We start from the raw sequence: 22,166 nt of genomic DNA, 5'->3' as shown, positions 1-22,166 counted from the left end.
TAAATAATGAAGAGCAGAGGTCCAAGAATTGACCCTTGAGGGACCCCTGTTGATATGCTTTTTATCTGCGATAGGAGATCATTCCATAGTACTTGCTGTTCTCTGTTTGATAGGAAAGAACAAATCAACTTCAAAGCTGAACCATCCAAACCATAGTACCGCAGCTTGCTAACCAGAATTTCATGGTTTACCGTATCAAAAGCTTTTGTTAGGTCTTTGGAAATTATTTGTGATATCGATTTTTCATTCATAGCTTCAATAATCAGGTTCATCAGCTCAAGGAGCATTGTCGATGTCGATTTGGCGTGTCTGAATCCGTGTTGTTGGTTGTTCAAAATTTCATTGTCCTCAAAATACTTAAGTAGTCTCGTTTTTATTATCTCTTCCAAGATTTTGGATATGACAGGTAAAATAGCAATAGGTCGATAGTTTGATGGGTCACATTCTTCACCTTTTTTATGTATTGGTATGATTTTTGCTTTTTTCAGTTCAAAAGGAAAGACACCTTCAGCTAGACATTTATTGATGGATAGCTCTCTATCCATCGCAGCAGGTCGTCTCGCACTCCAAAATGCTCCAACTTGTACAGGAGCCGGCGGAAGGGTACTCTATCGAAAGCTTTAGCGAAATCAAGATACACGACCTCCACAGGTATATCTCGATCCAGTGCTTTTGTCCAGTCATTTAAGCACTTCAGTAAGCAAGTTATTGTCGATCGCCCAGGAATAAAACCATGCTGTTGTTTGGGCAATATTTCATTGGTCAGAAGAAATTCCAAAAGTTGATCGAAGATAATTTTTTCCATGACTTTAACAACCGAAGAAGTCAGAGATATTGGACGATAATTTCGAGGATCAAGCTTATCGCCCTTCTTGTACACCGGCGTAACACGAGCAGAAATCCAATCAAGAGGCAGCGTTCCTGTTGAGAATGATTTTTCCATAAGGATGGACAAGGGATAAGCCAATGTTGAACTGCATCGCTTCAGAATTTTCGGGCTCAGGTTGTCTACACCAGGAGATGTAGAAGTTTTGATTTTACCGAGATAATTAGCAACAGTTTCTACAGTAAAAGTCACAACATCCACGCTCTCTTGAGATCTGGGCGAAAGAATAGCGGGAAGCGGTCCTATAGGCTCCTCCGAGAACGACTCACAAAATACGCTGGCAAAGCAGTTATACACATCCTCCAAGTTACCACACAATTCTCCTTCCGAGTTACGTACCTCGGGGATGCCAACCTTCGTGTTCAATGCAGAGCGAATGTATTTATGGAACTTTTTCTTGTTAGTGCTCGAGCAAATGTCCTTTTCAAATCTGGCCTTTGCCGCCGCAATCTCAGCAGAAACAATCGAAGCGTAATTCTGGTGGCACCAACAGTCACGCTCACCCCGACTTCTCTTATATCTCTGCCATAAACCCCTCTTCCGACGGAGCATTCGGTATATCGCCTCGCTGATCCATGGCTTGGTCGGATGCCGCCTGACAGTTTTTATAGTAGTGCACTCATCAACGAAACGACTAACCGAAGACAGGAAATGTCGCCACATGTTCTCGACATCATCCTCGCGAAGTAGGCTAGTCCAATCGAATTGACCGAATTTAGTATTTAGTTCATCATAGTCAACGATCTTGAGCTTTTTGAACTGGCATCTTTTTGGCTCACTAACAGTCATCTGAATACTTCCCTTGATAACCTCATGGTCAGATTTCCCAAGTGGGGACAAATGCTCAATGTCACAAACGAGGTCAGGATCATCGACCAATATCAGATCAAGGGGGCGTGGGGTCTGACCCTGACGATATCACGTTGGACTGCTAACAAGTTGGTGTAAGTGTGAACTTTGAAGCATGTTGATGAAAGCAGATGACGGTGAGTTTTCAGAAGGACGACGAGTTAGCGGCCATTCCAGATCAGGAAAGTTGAAGTCACCAGCCAGGAAAACATTTCTGCTTGATTCAGTTAATGTTATTATGTGGTCGTACAACAATTGGATTGATGGGTAGGATCTTGGTCGGTAGACGCAGCCGACAGTAAGTGAGCATGAGCTATGGGACATATTTACAAAGACTTTGTCGACACCCGGAGTGAGTAGAGAATACGATGTGATGTTAAAAAAAGATACCAACTCGTCAACTATGTATACAGCGACGCCGCAGTGACCCGGAGTGATGCTGCTATCGCATCCATACAAAGTAAATCCAGGAATATCGATAGATGAATTAGGGATAGCACCACTAAGCCAGGTTTCGGTAATGAATATAAAAGTTGGTTTTTCCAAATTAGTAAGAGCCAAGACTTCCCGAACTTTATTATTTATCGAATTAGCCTTAGTGTACAAGAATTTCCACTCGACGAGATTAGTCAGTTTTTTGGCACAGGTGGATGTTGAGAGTTCATCTTAACAATACATGGTAGTCCCTTCGCATATTTAATTGTCAGATTATTCTCGCCTGCAGAGGTTCTTTGCTTAAGCTCTTTTCGAAGAAGGTCAAGATGAGCCAATTGAGCCGGGGTCTTGTCATCAGATATAGTAACATCTCTGTATTCATCGAAACCTCTCAGGGTAGTTTTATTACGTAGGAGCAGTGTTACCGTTTCAGGATTACTGAACGACAATTTGATAGGTCTTCGATTCGAGTGTCTTCTCGGGCCAATACGTTGAAATCTGATAAGTTGATTCGAGGATGATGGAATACATGATCGATAATTTTGTTTATGTATCTCCTCTGATGATTACATTGTAAGATCTCCGAACTCTCTCAAGAGTCTCAGCCGAATCAACAACATTGGAGCGGTTAGCAGCACCAGATGAATTCATTTCAATGCCATCAATCCTGCGTCCCAATTCAGCCACCTGTGATGATACAGTTTCATTAAAATTCTTAATGGAGACCAATTCTGTCTCCAGAGAAGTGATCGCAGATTCGTGCCTTGTTAGAACGGCTTTATGTTCATCCAACGAGTTTTGGCAGTGAGCAATCTGCTCAGAAGGGTCTTCCTGCTTGACTCGTATTGCTGAAACATCCTCAGCAATTGAAGAAATCTTCTCCATTAGTCGTTGAAACTCAACCATAGTAATCGGCTGAGATGTCGAAGTGGAGTTTCCTGAAGTAGAGCCAGATCGAGCAGAACGGGAATTCAAAGAACATGGCGGACACCTCCATGAAATCGACCTCTCAGAAAGATATTGAATATCGACCTCATTCAGGCTTACACACCTTGTATGGAAAACGTTGGAACAAGATTCACAAGTGACAAAAAGCTGGGATTAACTGATCTTAGATGAACAACTACCGCAGCGGTTAGACATCGTATTAAAAATTTAGTTTTCCTTGACTTGAATTCTCAAAGTGAGCGAAATAAATGGATCAAGCAGACAAGGGCACACACTTCACTCCCATGGGCCGATATGGGAGACTTAATATCGACAGACCACAAAGGAAGGCCACGGAGCGAAGGATAGGGGTATAACAAAGGATAGTAAAAATGAGAACATAAACGGAAACCAACCACGAATATAATATTCTTCAGTCCTAAGCTGGCCAACAATGACAATGACGTTATTCCATTCAGAATCTCTGATTTGAAGACGTGAGAAAAGTGATTAGACCAGTTGTACTACACCGTTACAGATAAAGGGGATTCCGGGTGCACATCTGGAATTCAGATAACAGTATTCAATGTCAACGGAGGTATTTTCCAATATAGAAACAAAACAAAACTGTCCTTAATTTACAAATTAGCAAAGGAAAATTTAACCATAAACGGAGCCCTACTGTTCAAAAATCGAGGGTGTTATGATTTTTAATTGAAGAGTAGTGGACTGTATGAAAAGATAATTGAGTTGGAGATGGTATAAAAACATTTATTGAGTATCGTTTACAATCATAAAATGAATATGTCACCTGCATGAAGCTAATTCAGTAAAAGCAACTAATATTAACCACATCTATAAACTCAGAGAGACAATATCCAATTAAAAACAAGAGATGGTCCAGAGCAGTTCAAATGAGAAGTCACTTGATGTCAGACTTAGACGTTGAGGAGTTCAATAAATTCAATATCAACACAACGGTTACACAGTGATAGGGCAATCAATTGAAAATTGATTGCGAGAGCCTCCTTTTTCTATCAGAAAACGCGAAGGTTAGAATACTGAATTTTAAAGAGAAGACGCGAGAGTACAGAGAAATAGGCCCGAGGTGAAACTGCAATGTCTAAGTCTGATCATCAACGAGAAATCGATACATTAAATTTGAGTTGATCAATAATGTTAATGTAAGTATGAGCAGAACAAGAGTAGCATAAGTTAAATGAGAAGCACAGAAGTAATGAATTTGAGAAGCACTAGAATATTAAAAATAATATGAAAAGGGCAATAAATTCTAATTAAATGAGAAGTTCAATAATAATTAATTAAATGAAAAGGACAATCATAATTAATATGAGAAGAATATAGTATAATTCATATACATTGAGATGATCTTGAAGAGTGCAAAAATTTATCAATGAATTCAGCATTTACAGAGACGAACTGCTTACAAGTAAGCACGATTAGAACGTTCATCAGAAAAATAGAAGAAACAATTGATAAATTAAAAGAAGTCATGAGAGTACTGAGTTGAATAAATCTCTAATCGTAGATTTTGAGATGTGCTGAAGGCTGAGAAAACTAACATGCATGTTGAGTCCGATGAATGAATATAGAAGAGAAACAATGAGAGTACATATTATAAAGAGTAGACCATACCAAGTGAGTAGACATGAGTGTTCGAGCAGACTTTCCAGGGTGGAGCCTAGGTCGAGGTGTATCGAGCATTATCATTGATCGCTTAACGAAACTTGAGGTGGTCACATCCTGTTCTGAGGAAAACACCTACGTCCAGGGTCCACCCTGGAGAATATGAGGATTCATTCATCTGAAACTCAACACCATGAATTAGTCATATGTATAAGAGGTGATCATAAGAGTTGTTATAAAAATGATTAAACTGATTCTAATAATACAGAATATTACGAGAAGACAATGAATCAGATATCAATTTTATGAAGATGAACTTGAGAAGTTTCAATCCTGGTGCTACATACCCATTTTCATGTGAGAAGATCTAGAGAGGTCTGAAAATCTATATAAATTATGAAATATAATAAAATATATAGGTCTGAGACGACAATGGTTCGAGTTGAGTTGAGTGGACATTTCAATTGAGCAGTGCTCGCAAGGATTCGGAATCTATTTCTAGATTCTGAATCTCTTGCACGTGGACTAATTTCATTACAATGAAATTATCATGAAAATGGTGTAATTTATGATGTTGAGCAGTCTGAGAGTACTTTACCTTATGAGATGAACAATTTAGCACCAGGATTGTGCGAGAAGACTAGAAAATTGAGAATTAGAAGAGGTGAACGTAAAAATGAGGTGTTATAAAATCACAATGATAGCAGCGCGAAGTTAATTCAACGGAGCTAACAAAGAGAATCTTTTAGAATGTGTGAAATGTGTAGGTTTTTCACTTCTGAAAAACACGGAAAGTGGGGCCGCTGCGTCGTTCAACCAGCGCACCGCCGAATCGGGGAACCATACGTGGCCACCGGAGCTGGTCAGTAGCGTCGACTAGAGAGAGGTCGGAGGGGGGCTTCGCTCAATTTTTAACACCTACATTATGCACAAAGTGGTATGTAAAATAATGAACGAATACCTTTCAATCTTGCACCAAGAACGAAACAATCACAACGAAAGAAAACGTATGTTTCACCTCTGCAATCACTCGACCTTATATGCGTTCTGCGTAGGCTTTGTTCATCATCACCCAGCTCCCTGCGTCCACTGCTGGACATAAGCCTCCCCTATTTCTGCCCATTGCTTCCTGTCTTGAGCTCTCTGTATCCAGTTGCGTAGGCTTTGTTACCGTGTCCTTATTATTATTGCTATATATTATGCACCTTAGGCACAACACTGATAATTTTAACCGAACAGTAAATGGTGCCCGCACCCGTATCGACTAGGAAATTTCTACCCTAGCTCGGGATCGAACTCAAGACACTGCGGTTGCAATATACTTACCCGTCTCGTTAACCACCAAGCTACAACGCTACAATTAAAACTACAATCAATATACAATATCAATAGGACTACTTCAATTTCGTTAGATATTATAGAGAAAATTGAGACTCCATAATTTTTTATTATTTCAGGTTGGTTATGATCATCGATGATCGTTCACTATCAATTTGTACCTATATAATACATCTTGAAGATTTAAAAGTCCGATGTCTTGAACACGTCCAAAAACAGACGTCTTGAAGATTTAAAAGTACGACGTCTCAAAGACGTCTAAGAGCAGACATCTTCAAGACGGCTTTTTTGAGGTTTAAGACATCCAGACCAATATAAGCCTCATTTTGGACGTCTCAAAGATGTCTTGTGCTATCTAGGTGCCCTAACAAAATTGTGAATACTTTTTCATGAACGTCTATCGTGGTGAATTACACGATATTCCTTGATTTCGTCTTGAAATTGGAATGTACAATTGTACTTTCTAGCATTTAGTGGGTTCACCAGTGCATTCGGGATATTTTCAAAAAAAGTTTTTGTGTAACCGTCACTTTTTTTTCAGAATTTTGGACAGAGAAGCAACTCGAACGACTGTTCTTATTTTCCATGATGTGGTCTCTAGGGGCTCTACTAGAACTTGAAGATAGATCAAAGCTTGAACAGTATGTATTGACGCACCCCTCGAAAATGGATTGGCCGAAAATAGGTCCAAACGAAACAATATTTGAATATTTGGTCAATCCAGATAACGGTAGATGGCAGCATTGGTCGGAGAGAGTGGAGGAATTCTGTTACCCATCTGACAGTATTTTAGAGTTTACCTCAATTTTGGTTCCGAACGTAGATAATGTCCGAACTGCTTTCCTAATTGGGACGATTGCAAAACAATCCAAAGCCGTTTTGTTAATAGGTATGTATATTGAAAAAATAAGGCCAAACATAGTTTGTGTTATGGAAATAATCGAATATGGTATATATCGGTATTCATGGTTAGAACTATTTAGAGGGACTACAGGGATATCGAAAACCGTTAGAAACACAGGGTGTCTTAAATCATAAAAAAGTTTCGTTATTTAAGAATTAGTGTGTTGGTGTAAAAAGTTTCAAATTATTCTCTGATGGTTCCTGAGATATCTCGAGAAAAATTTCTTTCGATACCTAGTCAAATTTCACACTTTATAAATTTTTCGTGATTGTATCGGAATGTCGATGTTTATGCGGCCGATCGCATAAATCGAGATCCATAGAGAGCATATTCGACTTGTGATATCTTGAGTAAATCACATTGATATCGTTTCCTACAATATCTTGTTGAATTAGATTCGATAATGACAAAATATAAATCAAGTAGGAAGTTTGGTCAGCTTTCAAAAAAAGATCAAGTTGTGAATCTCTTTTATTAAATTCAGAGTGAGGCAAATATTAAAATATAACAGGTTATGGGCCCAGAAGCACCAGTGATTGAAATATAATATAATAAGTGGACAATCTCAAATTTCGTAAAAAGAAAGTGAAGAAGTGCGCAGTAACATATAATAATTCAAAAAAAAAAAACAGTGGGCAGTAAAACAAGTAAAACTATGACTTTCAATGATGATTCTAATGAAATATCAAATATCACAAAACTCAAGGATTCATCGACGTTTTCAATGTGGGAATTTGAAATTTACATTCTGTTTGAAGCAAAGAACATAAAAGATATCGTAGATGGATTAGAAGAAAAACTTGATGACTCAGAAAAACTGAAGAAATGGAAGGTTAGAGATGCTCAAGCCAAAAACTACATCTTGACAACAGTCGACAAGAGTGTGAAGACTCATCTTTTCACTTGTGATTCTTCTAAAAGTATGTTCGAAAATCTTAGCAAGATATACAAAAGAAACACCAATCAACAGAATTGTAGTCTCCTACAAGATTTCCATACTTTCAAATTCGAGAAGAACAAAAATGTAGCTAGTAATATAAGTAGTTTGCTTACTATTTCTCACAAACTAAAAAGTATGAATGAGGAAATCAAAGATATTATGTTGATAGCAAAAATAATGTCAGTGTTACTTGAAGAATTCAGGTAACATTTCAGTAGTGCTTGGGATTCTGTAGCTGATTCAGAGAAAACTTTAGAAAATCTTCAAGCACGTCTTACTGCTGAAGAAGAGGAATTGAAAGAAGGAAACAAAGAAAATGTGGCTTTCAAGGCTTTCATGAACAATTCAAGAAGTAACATTGTTGCAGGAAAATTCCAAGGAAAATGTTTCAAATGTAATAAAATAGGACATATGGCTAATAAATGCCGAATGTTGAAATGCAGAATTTGCAGAAAAACTAATCATGAAGAAAAAGACTGCTACTTCAGAGATGAAAAACTTAAACAAAGTAAAACGTTCAAATGTAATATTTGCAGAAAAGATAAACATGAAGAAAAAGACTGTTTCAAAAATAAAAAAATGAGAAAGTCAGTTTTCTTGCAGAAGTGTTGACTGTAACCAAAGAAGATACTCCAGCAGAATCATTATATACAAACGAAGACAAAGATGATATATTCATTGTTGATAGTGGATGTACAAATCATATGGTTAATGATCAATTTATGCTCACCAATATTAAAAAGGAGAAAAACATGTTAAAAAGTGCCAAGAAGGGGGCATGCATGAATACAATTGCTGTTGGTGAATATCAATCCAGTAAAATTGAATTGAAAAATGTGTCTGTGGTGCCACAATTAAGTAAAAACTTGATGTCAGTTAATGCCATAACTAACAATGGTGGAGAAGTATCTTTCTCGGAGTATACAGTGAAAATACTCAAGAACGATGTCGTGGTCCTGGAAGGATGGAAAAATGAAAATGGATTATATGAAGTGTGTCTCAGTAAATGTCGAGAAGCTCTCCTGACTCAGTCTGACATAACAATGGAATGGCATAAGAAGTTAGGACATATTAGTTTTGACAACCTTAAAAAAATCTCCAAAATATGTGATGACGTTCCTGAATTCAACAATATAAAAGAAGTGTGTGAAATATGTATGACCTCTCGCCAAAATAGACTACCATTTCGAGAAATAAGGGAAAGAGCTACAAGACCGTTACAGATCATACATACAGATTTGTGTGGTCCGATCGATCCTTCTACTCATGATGATAAACATAGGGAACTCTAACGATTTGTCAAAATCGTCGACAGCGTTCACTGTCGTGGGGCACACAAGCTTTTCCTTCCATTAATTCACATGCTGTTTTGGTCGAGTATTGCGTTTTGTGAATATCTTTGGAAAAAATGTTCTTCCCTACGTTAGATTAGAGTGATTAGACTATAACTTTCTAAGAAATGCCTCTTTACACTGATACTAAAAAGCTTTGTGTGCCCCACGGCAATGAACGGTCAGCTGATTTTGACAAATCGTTAGAGTACCCTATTATTTTTTGACAGTTGTGGATGACTTATGATGGAATGATGGTTGGTCAAAATGATGAAATACAAGATTTTATAAAAAAATTGAGTCAAGAATTCAAAATAGTTATAACAGATTTTAAAAATTATTTGGGCATGGAAATAAAGAAGAATGAATATGGAATACAACTATGTCAAGCTGAATATGCTAAGGAAATTTCGAACAAATTCTGAATGGATAAAGCGAAACCAATGAAAACCCCTCTCGTTGTTCAAGGACTACAGAAGATGAAGGTTCTTGTGAAAATAAATTTCAATACAATGAAGCAATAGGGAGTTTGCTGTATTTGACATGTAAAACAAGACCAGATATATCTTATGCAGTAAATTATGAAAGTCGTGCTACTGCAAATCCAAGCAATGAAGATTTTCAGTATGTGAAAAGAACAATGAGATATTTGAGAGGAACTATTAACACAGCAATTCATTACTCATCGAAAAGAACAGAAGACAATATAAAAATACAAGCTTATTGCGATGCAGATTATGCTGGTGATAAAAGAGACAGAAAAAGTACAACAGGATATGTAATCATGTTTGCTGGTGGACCAATATCATGGTGCTCGAGAAAACAGAGTATTGTGGCTTTATCAACTACAGAAGCGGAGTACATCGCTGCTGCAGAGTGCTGCAAAGAAGTCAAATATCTAAAAACAGTCATAGAAGAATTATTGAACACAAATATGCAAGTCATACTGCATGTCGATAAAACAAAGCGCAATAAAACTGATTAAATCTGGTCAAATGAGTCGCGATAGTAAACATATAGATGTACGTTATCATTTCATTAGTGAACAATTCAAAGAAGGATGGTTTCAAATAAAATATTGCAGTACAGAAGAACAAGTTGCTGATATCATGACAAAACCTCTGATGAGTACCAAGTTTGATTACTTCAAGAGAAAGATTGTATTCGCCATTATTATGAATTGAGGAAATTTGTTTCTATTTCAATAATTTTATATTTGAGTATTTTGTCATTAAGGGGTAGTGTTGAATTAGATTCGATGATGACAAAATATAAATCAAGTAGGAAGCTTGGTCAGCTTTCAAAAAAAGATCAAGTTTGCTTTTTGACATCTGTCAATAAAAAAATATAAAAATAAATGTTGCTGAATAAACAGAGTTACGAACTTGTGAATCTCTTTTATTAAATACAGAGTGAAGCAAATATTAAAATATAACAAATCTGTTAATGTGTGGAGCTGGTGGAAGTTAAAGTTGTTGTACATATGTTGGTATGTATCTATTGATTACTCTCTAATGATCATAATGTTTATGCAACCTTCACAATTCATCTCTTCTTAATTCACCGGCTAGGTAATACGAAAATCAATGCGACATATAAATAAAATAACAACAAACAAGTTGGGAAATAACTTAAAATAAATTATTTCAAAGTTAATAAAAGAATTAGATCTCTATCCAACAAAGTTTTAAAATTTTATAATACTTATAAATTGTTTGTTTGTTCTTGTTGTTTCTACATTGTGTATATTGTTTTTTACAGGCTAGAAAGAGCAGGCCCGGATCTACGATTTTTTCTGACCGGGGCAAAAATTCATGATGGCGCCCCCCCCCTCTAAGGTTCTTAGGAAACATATCATTGCATATTCGTCATCGCGATTTCATCCCGAATTATTTTTTTCACTAATTCGAGGTCGTTGATTACGAATATGCAATTAGATTTTTCCTAAAATGAGTACTTCAGGAAAAAAATCACTCTTATTTTTTTCCCAAAGTACTCATCTTAGGAAAAATCTAATTGCTTATTCGTAATCTTTGACCACGAATTAGTAGAAAAAATGACTCGGGTTGAAATCGTTCGAAAAATAAAAAAGTTTGTTTTCACAAGAATGTCGTTTGTAACCCTCGCTCACCTATCATTTTTACCCGCGCTTTACGAACGAAATTATTCCGAACGAAAATTAATTTTTTCAGCGACATATATCGACCAGGGTCATTTTACTTATTAATTCGAGGTCGTAGATCACGAATATGCAATTTGATTTTTTGTAGGATCAGTATTTTGAGAAATAAATCACTTTTAGTGCAAAATTGCGAAGAAATTGGTCAACTTTGAGGAGGTGTAGCAGCCAGAAAAAAAGCACTAGTCATCTGCTGATTCTTTTGTGATAGATTGGTTCTTTGCGAATAGAAAAAAACACACTTCATTCATCTAACGCTAACAGATTAGATTTTATATAATTTTTCCGCGAATATCCAAAATTTCCGATTTTCCATCGACCATTACTTGAAAACTTAATTTTTAAAAAATATCTGTTTGCATATGCGTGTTCTGCGCACTCGTATTAGTGTACAGTAACAATTTAGTTTCGATCGGAGAGCAAAAATATTTTTCAAAAAATTCATACAGTATGGAAAATTTGAATAATTTTCGATCTCTGCCATTTCCACCAATATTGGTGTATATACTAAATCGAGGGCGTAGATTACCAATATGCGAACAGAATTTTGCTGAAGGATTAGTTTTTATGTTATTGTCCATAAAAAATCGGAAATTTTGGCCCTTACTTCCAGATGAAATGGGGATGAGTCGGTAATTCCCCAGGCAAAGAAATTACTGGCTCTATGCTTGCGACCCATTGTAGACATATCCTATATTTTAACCTATTTCACCCAAGTGTGGCGATCATTCCTAGAGATGACTGAATAATACGTATACAGTTAATTGATCCCTCATTGATTTTGAAGATTTTTGTCATAGTGATGGTTTATCATGTTTCCATTTTACAGTTTCGATTTTAGCACTAGGAAATTAATTTTTTCCGAGAAACTAAAAGAAAAATTTTAACCTCTGGTTGATTTTGGCGCCCCCTTAAGCTGACGCCCGGGGCAAGCGCCCCGCTTGCCCCCCCACCCCCCTAGATCAGGGCCTGAGAAAGAGGGCACTGCCCGAAACGTCGCCAATCACAATTTTTTTTTTTTTTTAATTGTAGTTCAAGGCATCGACTGCTATGGTCATTAGCCTTTTATAGACTCCAGCATTACTCAAACAGAAAATCAAATCAGTATATAAAACAGATAGGGTTTCACCTGTATAAAATATATTATGTGTATATATAGATTATATGTGCATAAGTAGATTATATGTGAATAAATAGATTATATGTGTATAAATAAATTATATGTATAAATGAACTATATGAAAAATGTGTGAGCTGGTATCCTAGTAACGAAACAATAAAGATAAGAGATAACATTATGTACATCATACTCTCCCCAGATAGTTGGTTTCTTCTAAGAAGAGTAAAACCTTCTGCTCTGCAAGCTCGTCATTCTTTAATACATCTTCGAGAGAACTGTCAACATTGATTTGTTCACGAATATCTTTGTAACTCGCACATTCAATGAGAATATGCTTGACAGTTAATATCTCACCGCATTTTTCGCATCTTGGCTTACTCAATCCCCTCAACATATACAGTGATGTTGCATTTGTATGTCCTATTCGTAATCTTGTCAGTACCACTTCTTCTCTACGGCCTAGATTCCGTGAATATTTAATCAGTAACTGATCTCCTAATTTCCTTCAGTTTAGATGTACTCTTATCCCAATCTGTCTGCCACTCTTTTTCTTGATATTTTCTGAGAATATTTTTAATATCATAGTAATCTACACAAACTCCTTCATCTGGTGGTTCCATGGTAGCATGCTTATCAGCTCTGTCAACAATTTCATTGCCTGGAATTTCAATATGTGCAGGTGTCCAAACAAATTCGATACGTTTTCCCTGCTGCTGCAGCCATATGATTGCGGCCTGAGTCTGATAAATCAGTCCATGAGAATGAAATGGATCCCGAAGTTTCTCCAATGAGCTCAACGAGTCCGTACAGATCACAAACGAAGAGTTTCCCATCAAATCACAACACCTCAATGCTTGCCAGATAGCGTACAATTCAGCAGTGAATATAGTGCAGACAGAGGTATGAGTCCATGCATGAGTTACGCCATCCAACAGTATTGCACTAGCTACTCCTTACACTGTTTTTGAGGCATCAGTATAAATGATAAAATCATCTATAAAGTTGGACATTATCATCATGAATTCCATTCTGAGTATTATTCTATTGGTATCCTCTTTGGCGTACTTATAACATTTCAGGTTAACTTTGGGAGCTTGGTACCTCCAAGGGGCAAACTCATAAGTCTGCAGTGGAAATATCTCGGGGAAATTAAGTTCATCAACAATTTTTGTTAAATTTGCTGTCATAGAAGTGGTCTCTAATTCATCAGATACAAATATTCTGTCGTACAGTGGGTTCGACCAAAGAGTAACCAACTGGTTACTCTTTGGTTCGACTTTTGTGCTGGCAACTTAGAGAGGTAATTTTTCAGAAGGCGACTTCTTCGTATATGTAAAGGTGGAAGGCCACCTTCAACTAACACTGATTGTATAGGGCTTGTCCTGAATGCTCCAATGGCAATTTTTATGCCACCATAATGAATTCTGTCCAATCTTTTTAGCCAACTCTTCCTCGCCGATCTGTAAATAATCGATCCGTAATCTATTCTTGATAGAATTAGGGATCTATATATGGTCAAGAGTGTGCTTCGATCAGCTCCCCATTTTATTCCAGCTATGCATCTCATCATATTAAGTAATGGTTTACAGCTTCTCTCCAAGTTTTTTATGTGCTCTGACCAAGTGAGTTTATGGTCAAATATCATACCAAGGTATCTTACTTCAGTTTTGAAGATTACTTTTTTTGTACCCAAAAAGAGCTAGTTTTGGGTAATCGTGTATGGATCTCAGTCTGGAAAAGTTAACACCAATTGTTTTGCTTGGAGAAAGTTTGAAACCCAGTTTGTTTCATTTTTCATGATGATGTTAATTGCAGATTGTAGTTTGTCTTCTGCACCATCAATTGTTGGCGAGGAGATAAAAATAGTCAAATCATCCACAAACATGGATTTTTGTATTTCAGGATCAAGACCATCGAAAATCGGATTCACAGCCACCTTGAACAAGTTGTTACTGAGATTAGAGCCTTGTTGAATTCCATTTTCCAGATCACAGCTATCAGACAATTCGTCTCCTATCTTAACACGAAATTTTCTTCTTTCAAGGAAATTGACAATAAATTTAGCAAGTCTACCTTTTATTCCTCAGTCATGGATAGTCCTGACTATGCCATACCTCCATGTCAAATCATATGCACATTCAATGTCAAAAAATACTGCAACTAGGTGTTCTCTTTTACTGAAGCTTTTTCTTATAGCAGTTTCTAGCATCATTAAGTCGTCAACACTGGATCGATTTTAACAAAAACCCATCTGTTCTTTTCGAATGAGTTGATTTTTTTCTAAGAATCACATTAAGCGGACGTTGATCATTTTTTCCAATATTTTACTTAAGCAGCTAGTGAGGGAGATTGGCCTATAACTTTCTGCTTTTTTCGGATCTTTACCTGCCTTGAGTACTGGTACAATCCAGGCTTCCCTCCAAACATCTGGGTATTCGCTGCTATGCCAGATCTTATTGTAAATTTCAAGGAGATTTGCCTTCTCTGACTCAGAGAGATGTTTAATAAAGTCATTAACGATATAATCTGGGCCTGGAGATGATTTTTATGACATTGCTTGAGGACATCATTCAATTCTTGTAAGGTAAGAGGATCATTATATTCATCAGAGTTATCCTCATGAAAGGTTATTGGCAATTCTATTTCATCTTTAACGTTTATGAACTGTAGAGGAAAGTTGTCCGAGCTGCTGACCGATTCGAAGTGGTTTCCTATTATGTTGGCTATTTGTTTTTGGTCTGTATATATTCGATTATTATGTTCAATAACCATTGACATCGGAGTGAAGTGATTTCCCGAAATATTTCTTATCTTCCTCCATACATCCGCAATGCTGGAAGAACAGGGATTCAACATATTTGTGCCAATATGATTTTTTTGCTTGTAATATAATTTGGCGTGCTTTGGCTCTTTTTCGTTTGAAAGCAATTAGGTTCGATGTGGTTGGCTTCCTTTTGAATATCACTAGAGATTTCTTTTTTTCCTTAATTGCCTCATCAACTTCATCATTCCACCATGGAACGTGTTTTGTACGGTTATTGACTACTTTTGGAATATGTTTCTCTGCTACTTGTATCAATTCATTCGTCATATCCTGAACTACATTTCATTAATATTTTTTCCAGGCATCATAGTTAATTTTGCCTCAGCTGTGTACGAGTCCCAGTCTGCCCTCCTGAGATTCCATTTATTGGTTTTATTTATCTTATTTGAATTCGGAACCGATACTGTCAACGGCTGACAAGCGAACAAATGACAGATTATTCTTCTTTTTCTTTTTGCACTGAATGCAACTCGCCGGCCGTTCGCCAGCCGCCACCAGCGCCACCTCCGAATCTTAGCTGTGGTACATCAAACTAACATTAACATATTATCTATCATACAGTAAGACGATATACAATTACAAATAAAAATTAAGAGTTCGACACACAGGGGACTGTACTTAAGGTGATCTATTATTCATTAACTTATCCAAATCAATCAAATGAGAGTAAATGGAGCTAAGGTTGTCAACGTCTCTGTTCGAGTTTATCACGTTTTGCGCTTGGCTAATTCTAATCATTTCTAGGAATGTTCTCTTTCTCAAATTATCCTCCATATACAGGATTTTCATACCATTAAAATCCGGACGGTGATTACATTCTATAGGGTGTCTCGTCAAAGCACATCCATCTTTTTTCATCTTTATGTTGCTCTTGTGTAATGACACCCTTTGTTTGAGTTTTATGCCTGTCTGACCTATATAGGTCTTTTCACAATCAAGACAGTACACCTGGTACACGACACCGCTCATATCCATCATCTGGTCCTTGTCTTTTACTTTTGGTAGAATTGACCTAATACATTTCACGTTTCTGTACGCTATCCTCACTTTATCCCTGGGTAGAATCCTTTCTAAACCACGTTTTAAACGTTCACTGTAAGGTAATACAATAGTGGTTACTCTATTTTGTGTAGTTTCTCGGTTATTAACTTCTTCGTTGCCCTCTAAATTATTCTGTCTTGAAGTCGGGCCATTCTGCTCTTCGTTGTTCTCCGAATTACTCTGTGTTGGAGGCAGATTATCCTGTTCATGCTCCGGTGTGTTCGCATTAGGTAAGCAATATAAAAATTTTCTCAATAAGCCTTTTGGATATCCGTTATCAAGTAATATTTTTTCCAGGATCTTCAAATTTTTATTCCTGAGGCTATTGTGAGAAATTCTGACAATTCTGGTCTTCAAATTCCGAATGATGTTAAGTTTCATTTTGAACGGATGGTAAGATAAGTAATGAATATATCTCCCTGCAGCCGTTGGTTTTCTGAACCAGTCAGTCATCAATCTACCATTATGTCTTATTACCCTGGTGTCGAGGAATGGGACAGATTCTTCATATTCCTTCTCCATGGTAAATTGTATTCTCTCATCATAGCTGTTTAGAACATCGAGGGCATTCTCTTCTTGATCTCTCGGGACCATGGTGATGATATCGTCTACGAATTTCTTACAGAAGGGCAGTCTGAATCTCATTCTTGGTATACATTCATCCAAAACCATGTCGACTACATACTGTGCTATTATTGATGATGCTTCATTGCCCACTGGTGTGGCCTCTAATTGTTTGTATATTTTTCCTTTAAAACTAAAAACAATGGTATCGAAGACAAATCTAATCATTATTAGAAAGTCCTCTTTTGGAATCATACAATGGGGCTGGATTTGGTCCTAATATTTCTCTATACATCTCTCTACCAACTCCACGGTGATGTTAGTGAACAGAGAAACAACGTCCCAGTCCCAGCTGACCAACACATAATCCTCGGGAACCTCTATATCATGGAGGATCTGCAAAATGGAACGAATCAGCAACATATACTCCATTCACTTTTATTTTAGCAGTCGGTTGGCCATGGAAATTTGACACATTTCACTCTGTATAGTAGGAAAATGTGGGGTTATGACGCTTGTCAAAACATTTTTGGGTTTTAAATCAACGCTATGTTGCCCGTTCTACGTAAAAGTTTCTGTTATTACGTATTTTATCACAATGTCGAATCTCTTCGGAAAATATGTGACGAACATAATTGGAGTTTAAACAAACTGATTGAAGGCATACCAAATCCAGTTATTTGCATGGAAAATACAAGAGATCAGTGTAATATCATTATATGCACTAGCTTGAGGAGAGTTATTGTTCGTTATCTTCTTTGGCTTACATCATTTATAGATTTCAAAAATATTAACCCGAAAATGAAATGCATATGTTGCAGTGGTTGGGAATGGGTATCTCCCGAAGGAATTAACAGATAATTACAAGAATGTTGAATTCTTCAACAAAAATCATCTTGCATCAATATAAGTAAAAGGAATTGAAGGAAGTTTCAAGTCAAGATTAACTTCACCTTTGAACAAAAATTTCACATGAATAAACAATTAAGAGGAGAACTGGGGCGTATTTGTGGATGTTCATCTTAATGCATTGATATAATAATAATAATTAGGTATTTATTGGTACCTTAAGATATTTACAATGTATGGGACAAGTCAAATGAAAAATAGAAAAATCAATTTTCGGGAACTTATTCTACGATGACATTCATCGAAAATCTTGTAGTAAACTTTTCGCATTAATTCACTCAAACATAAAATTCTCAAATGCTACCACTTTTTTGGGCCTCCCAATAGAAGTAAATTTTTTGTCATCCTCTTCATTCACAATCTTTCTGATTGTGGAAATATTCAGCTGAAATATAAGTCGTTCAGATTCAGATGAAACATTATATAAATTCTCTCACATTGAATATGTTCGTTACCGTCTGACGTATTGTGGATTTTAGAATATCAGAGTATAACTATTTGAATGAGTGGACCTGAATTCTGAATAGCACTTCCTGAAACCCGGTCTCTTCTTTCAATCACTTTCTGCATTTTCGAAATAAAAATTGATATTAGTTGTGGCAACGGCGATATGACATTAACGACATTTCATGACTGCCAACCTAACTCCGTTCTAGTTACAAAAACTTGAGAAAATTATTTCATGGCCAACCGACTGCTAAAATAAATGTGAATGCAGTATAGTAACTGTTTTCTTTATCGTAGGCCTCTGTTAGGACGTCCTTAACGAAACGTGATATTTTGATGTTAGGGGAATTAAAAGATGCTATTATTGGTCTAACAGCTAGCTCTTCCTTATGGATCTTTGGGAGTCCGTAGAACTTGCCAGGAACTCCCCTATAAAATGTGAGTTTAGTTGCGAATTCTTTTGTAATCTTCTTCTCATTTTTAAGTCTGGATATAATTTTTGAGGCCCTTTGTTTGTAAGTTGCGCATGGATTACCTGAAAGTTCTGCATAATTTTGTTCATTTTCCAATAACCTTAGGCACAATTCTTCATATGCTTCTCTCTCCATAATTGTGGTGGTCCCTCCTTTATCTGAACTGAGTACAACAAGCTCTGGGTGTTCCCTCAAGAACCTCCTTGTGCTCTGAATCATTCTGTTAATATTCGCATTGGTTTTTTGTGGCTTATTAAAAAAGTTTGTGATGATGTTTGTGGCTCTGGCTGACAAGACATCCCTCTCATGCTTGCCAGTAACCTCACAAGTAACAAGATTGACCTCTGCTAATATTCTAGGAATTGATAAATCTCTAATTTCTGGTTCTAGGCAAAAATTTGGTCCTAAGGATAATATGGTATTCACTTCCTTTGGAAGCTGTACAGTTGTTAAGTTTCTGATCCATGAATCCTTTGTGGGGATATCGACCCCTGAAGACCTCAATAATTTTGAAAATTTAGAGACATTGACTTCCCTCACTCTGTTAAACTCTGTTCTAAACTTTATTTGGACCCTATGCTGAAAATTTAACCAAGTATATTCACCTAAAGTATCTGCAATTAAAGATTTGAGTGTATTCTGTCACCCCTCAACATACCTACAAGTGATCTCAATCTCCAGATCAATAATATTACTTTCTAATCTATTGATAAAATCTGACACTCGCTGTCCTGTGCTTCCATCGCTGTATTCGAACATAACCTGGATTCCTTTGAGGTTATTGGTTATATGGTTTGGTGAGATAGCACTCTTCCTACATCTCAGTAAAAATACTCTTCTGTTTAATAGTCTGGCCAACCTATTACTGTTGTTGCTGTATTCCTTCAAGTGTCGGCATACCTGATCTCCATGCACTGTTTTGATGTTCTCGTAAAATCCCATTGTATTAATTGAAATATTAGAGGCGAATTTTGGCGCTGTAACCACAGCTTACTATGGTTATGGTTATGTGTGACGTCATAGTTACTGATGACAGTTATTGGAAGGTGTCAACTAGCAGTTCTGTCTGATTTGTTCGATTAATGGATTTCCAAATAAATTAATAAATTGAGGTTAGAGGAATATGGAAAGAGAAACCATATCAAAATATGTTTCAACAAGGAGAAGATAAATACTTTTATGGAAAGTAACAATTGATAGAAGGACTTGTTTATCTCTGCGAACATTGGTTTATGTGTCCATATCGATGAACATCTGATAATCTGAATGATATGGAAAGAGACATGGAATATGAATTCAAATTCACACATATCTTTCACCAGTTGGGAACTTAAGCTTCATGTTTCTCAAATAATGAGCAGCAAAAATTTTTATATCAGTAGTGATAGTGGAAATTCAAGGGGCAAGGAGAAGCATTTCAATTTTCTACTCTCTGAAACGACACGAATTGAAAATACCATTGCTTTGTTTAAAGGAAGATCTGTAATATTAAAAGTTATTAGTATCCGTGCCTTTTAAAATACCGTTTTTTTACACTCCTTTATATTTGTGAGGTTGTTATAGATAAAAATGATTTTACATTGAGGATTCATTATTTTACTATCTACACAGATACTTTTCCATTTGATCGTCTAGATACTATTATATTAATATTAATTAATTATATTATTATAATTCATATTTTTACTTGACGTAGTACATGGACCCTATATACTATGTATATATACATCCCAAATAGCTTAGGGTTTTATCAAGTCTATCAAAGCAAAAAATCATCCAAAAAGTCTGAATCCGACCAAGACCTCAGCATACCTACTTAGTAAATAATAATTAATAAGCTTAAGAATAATCAAAATTATCAAATTCAAATTTTCAGTTTTGCTTAACGAGTGAAAACTTAATTAAACGGATTATCTTCCCAGTTCCCTTATTATTTCTTTTCTGTCTGGTACAGAAATTGAATTTTATTTATTTTTTATTTTATTTCGAATTAACGTGTCTCGACATCGAGATCATTGACACGAGGTACAGTACACATTAACTTATTCTAAATATAAATCTAGGTATTCGGAGCTTAAAGAACTAACATTTGAGAATTCATATATTATTGTAAAGTTGACATTTTTTGAGGAATGTAAGAGCTAATTCAATTTGTTTTTGTGAATTGAGGATATTTCCAAGATTCTCTCTCAGCCCAAGTCGTCGTCGGTCATCTCCGTAATATGGGCAGATACATAGTAGGTGTTCAACAGTTAGACGGGTATTGTGACAGTGTTCGCATTTGGGCTGATTTTCTGAAGACATCAGATAGCTGTGGGTTAGCTTGGTGTGGCCTATTCGGAGTCTTCTCACTACGGTTTTGTCTTTTCTGCCCAAACTAATTTGTGGTGGATTATCTATTTTGGGTTGTATCATATGTAGTCCAGTGCTAGCTCCTTCCCATTGGACTTGCCATTCCTGTAAGGATCTCAGCTTTATGGCATTTTTGAGGTCTGTATGAAGTTGGATTTGGGTCACAGGAAGGTCAGAGGTTCGTGCTTGATTTGCGGCCTGATCTGCAGCTTCGTTTCCTGTTATACCAATATGTGATGGGATCCAGATTATAGTGGTGGAAATATTCTCCTTCGCTTTAAGGGTATGGCATCGTTCTAGAAGTTGCTGTACCAGAGGGTTCTTCGAGAAAATGTTGTCTATGGATTCAATTGAAGATAAAGAGTCTGTGAGTATTGCGAGCTTTTGACCTGGGATAAGAGGACTGCAAAGAGATTTATAAATTGCGAAGAGTTCACCAGTGTGGATGCTGCAGATGGATGGGAGTTTGTAGGACACCGGGGCATTCGATTCATTGATGATCGAGCATGCTATTCCCTGCTCGTCTTTGGAGGCGTCGGTGTATAGTTCTTCGTCAAACTTTTCATCCTCAATTAGTTCAAATAAGTGTTGCTTAATAATTATTCCCAAAGTTTCTAGTTTGATGTGTCTATGCAGAGAGGAATTTAGCCTTGGGTGGTGTCTAGACCATGGAGTGTGTTTCGGAAACGTAATGGGAGATGTTAAGGTAACATCTATAGGCCCCAAATTTTGCTTTGCAATTTGTGGAATTGAGAGCAAGGTCATGGGCTTCATAGTAGGTGGCTCTTGTGAAGTTTCAAGCAGGTGTCGCACTGGGTGATTCGGAAGAGCAGACACTTTGGATATGTAAGTAAGGAGAGTTTGCTGTCGGCGAAAGTTGAGCGGAAGTTCTTGTGCTTCAACGTGTAAACTTATTGATGGGTTGGATCTGAATGCTCCAAGGGAGAGGCGCAGAGCAGTGTTGGGTATGCTGTTGAGCAATTTTAAATTTGATATACTA

At 36.7% G+C, this 22,166-nt stretch overlaps 1 protein-coding gene across 3 annotated transcripts in view; it reads left to right on the top strand.

Moving 5' to 3' along the window:
- LOC123318393 (dynein axonemal heavy chain 8-like) overlaps positions 1–22,166 on the top strand; it is a 1,393,903-nt gene that overhangs the window by 681,784 nt on the left and 689,953 nt on the right. For all 3 annotated transcript variants that reach the window (XM_044905013.1, XM_044905020.1, XM_044905005.1), the window contains one exon: positions 6,624–6,971. In XM_044905013.1, the coding sequence (XP_044760948.1) occupies positions 6,624–6,971 (348 nt within the window). The remainder of the gene's footprint in view (positions 1–6,623; positions 6,972–22,166) is intronic.

This window comes from Coccinella septempunctata, chromosome 1, assembly GCF_907165205.1.
Source record: "Coccinella septempunctata chromosome 1, icCocSept1.1, whole genome shotgun sequence".
NCBI classification, from domain to species: Eukaryota; Metazoa; Arthropoda; class Insecta; order Coleoptera; family Coccinellidae; genus Coccinella; species Coccinella septempunctata.
Note: the sequence above shows the minus strand (reverse complement) of the source record. Positions and strands in the feature narration are given on the sequence as shown.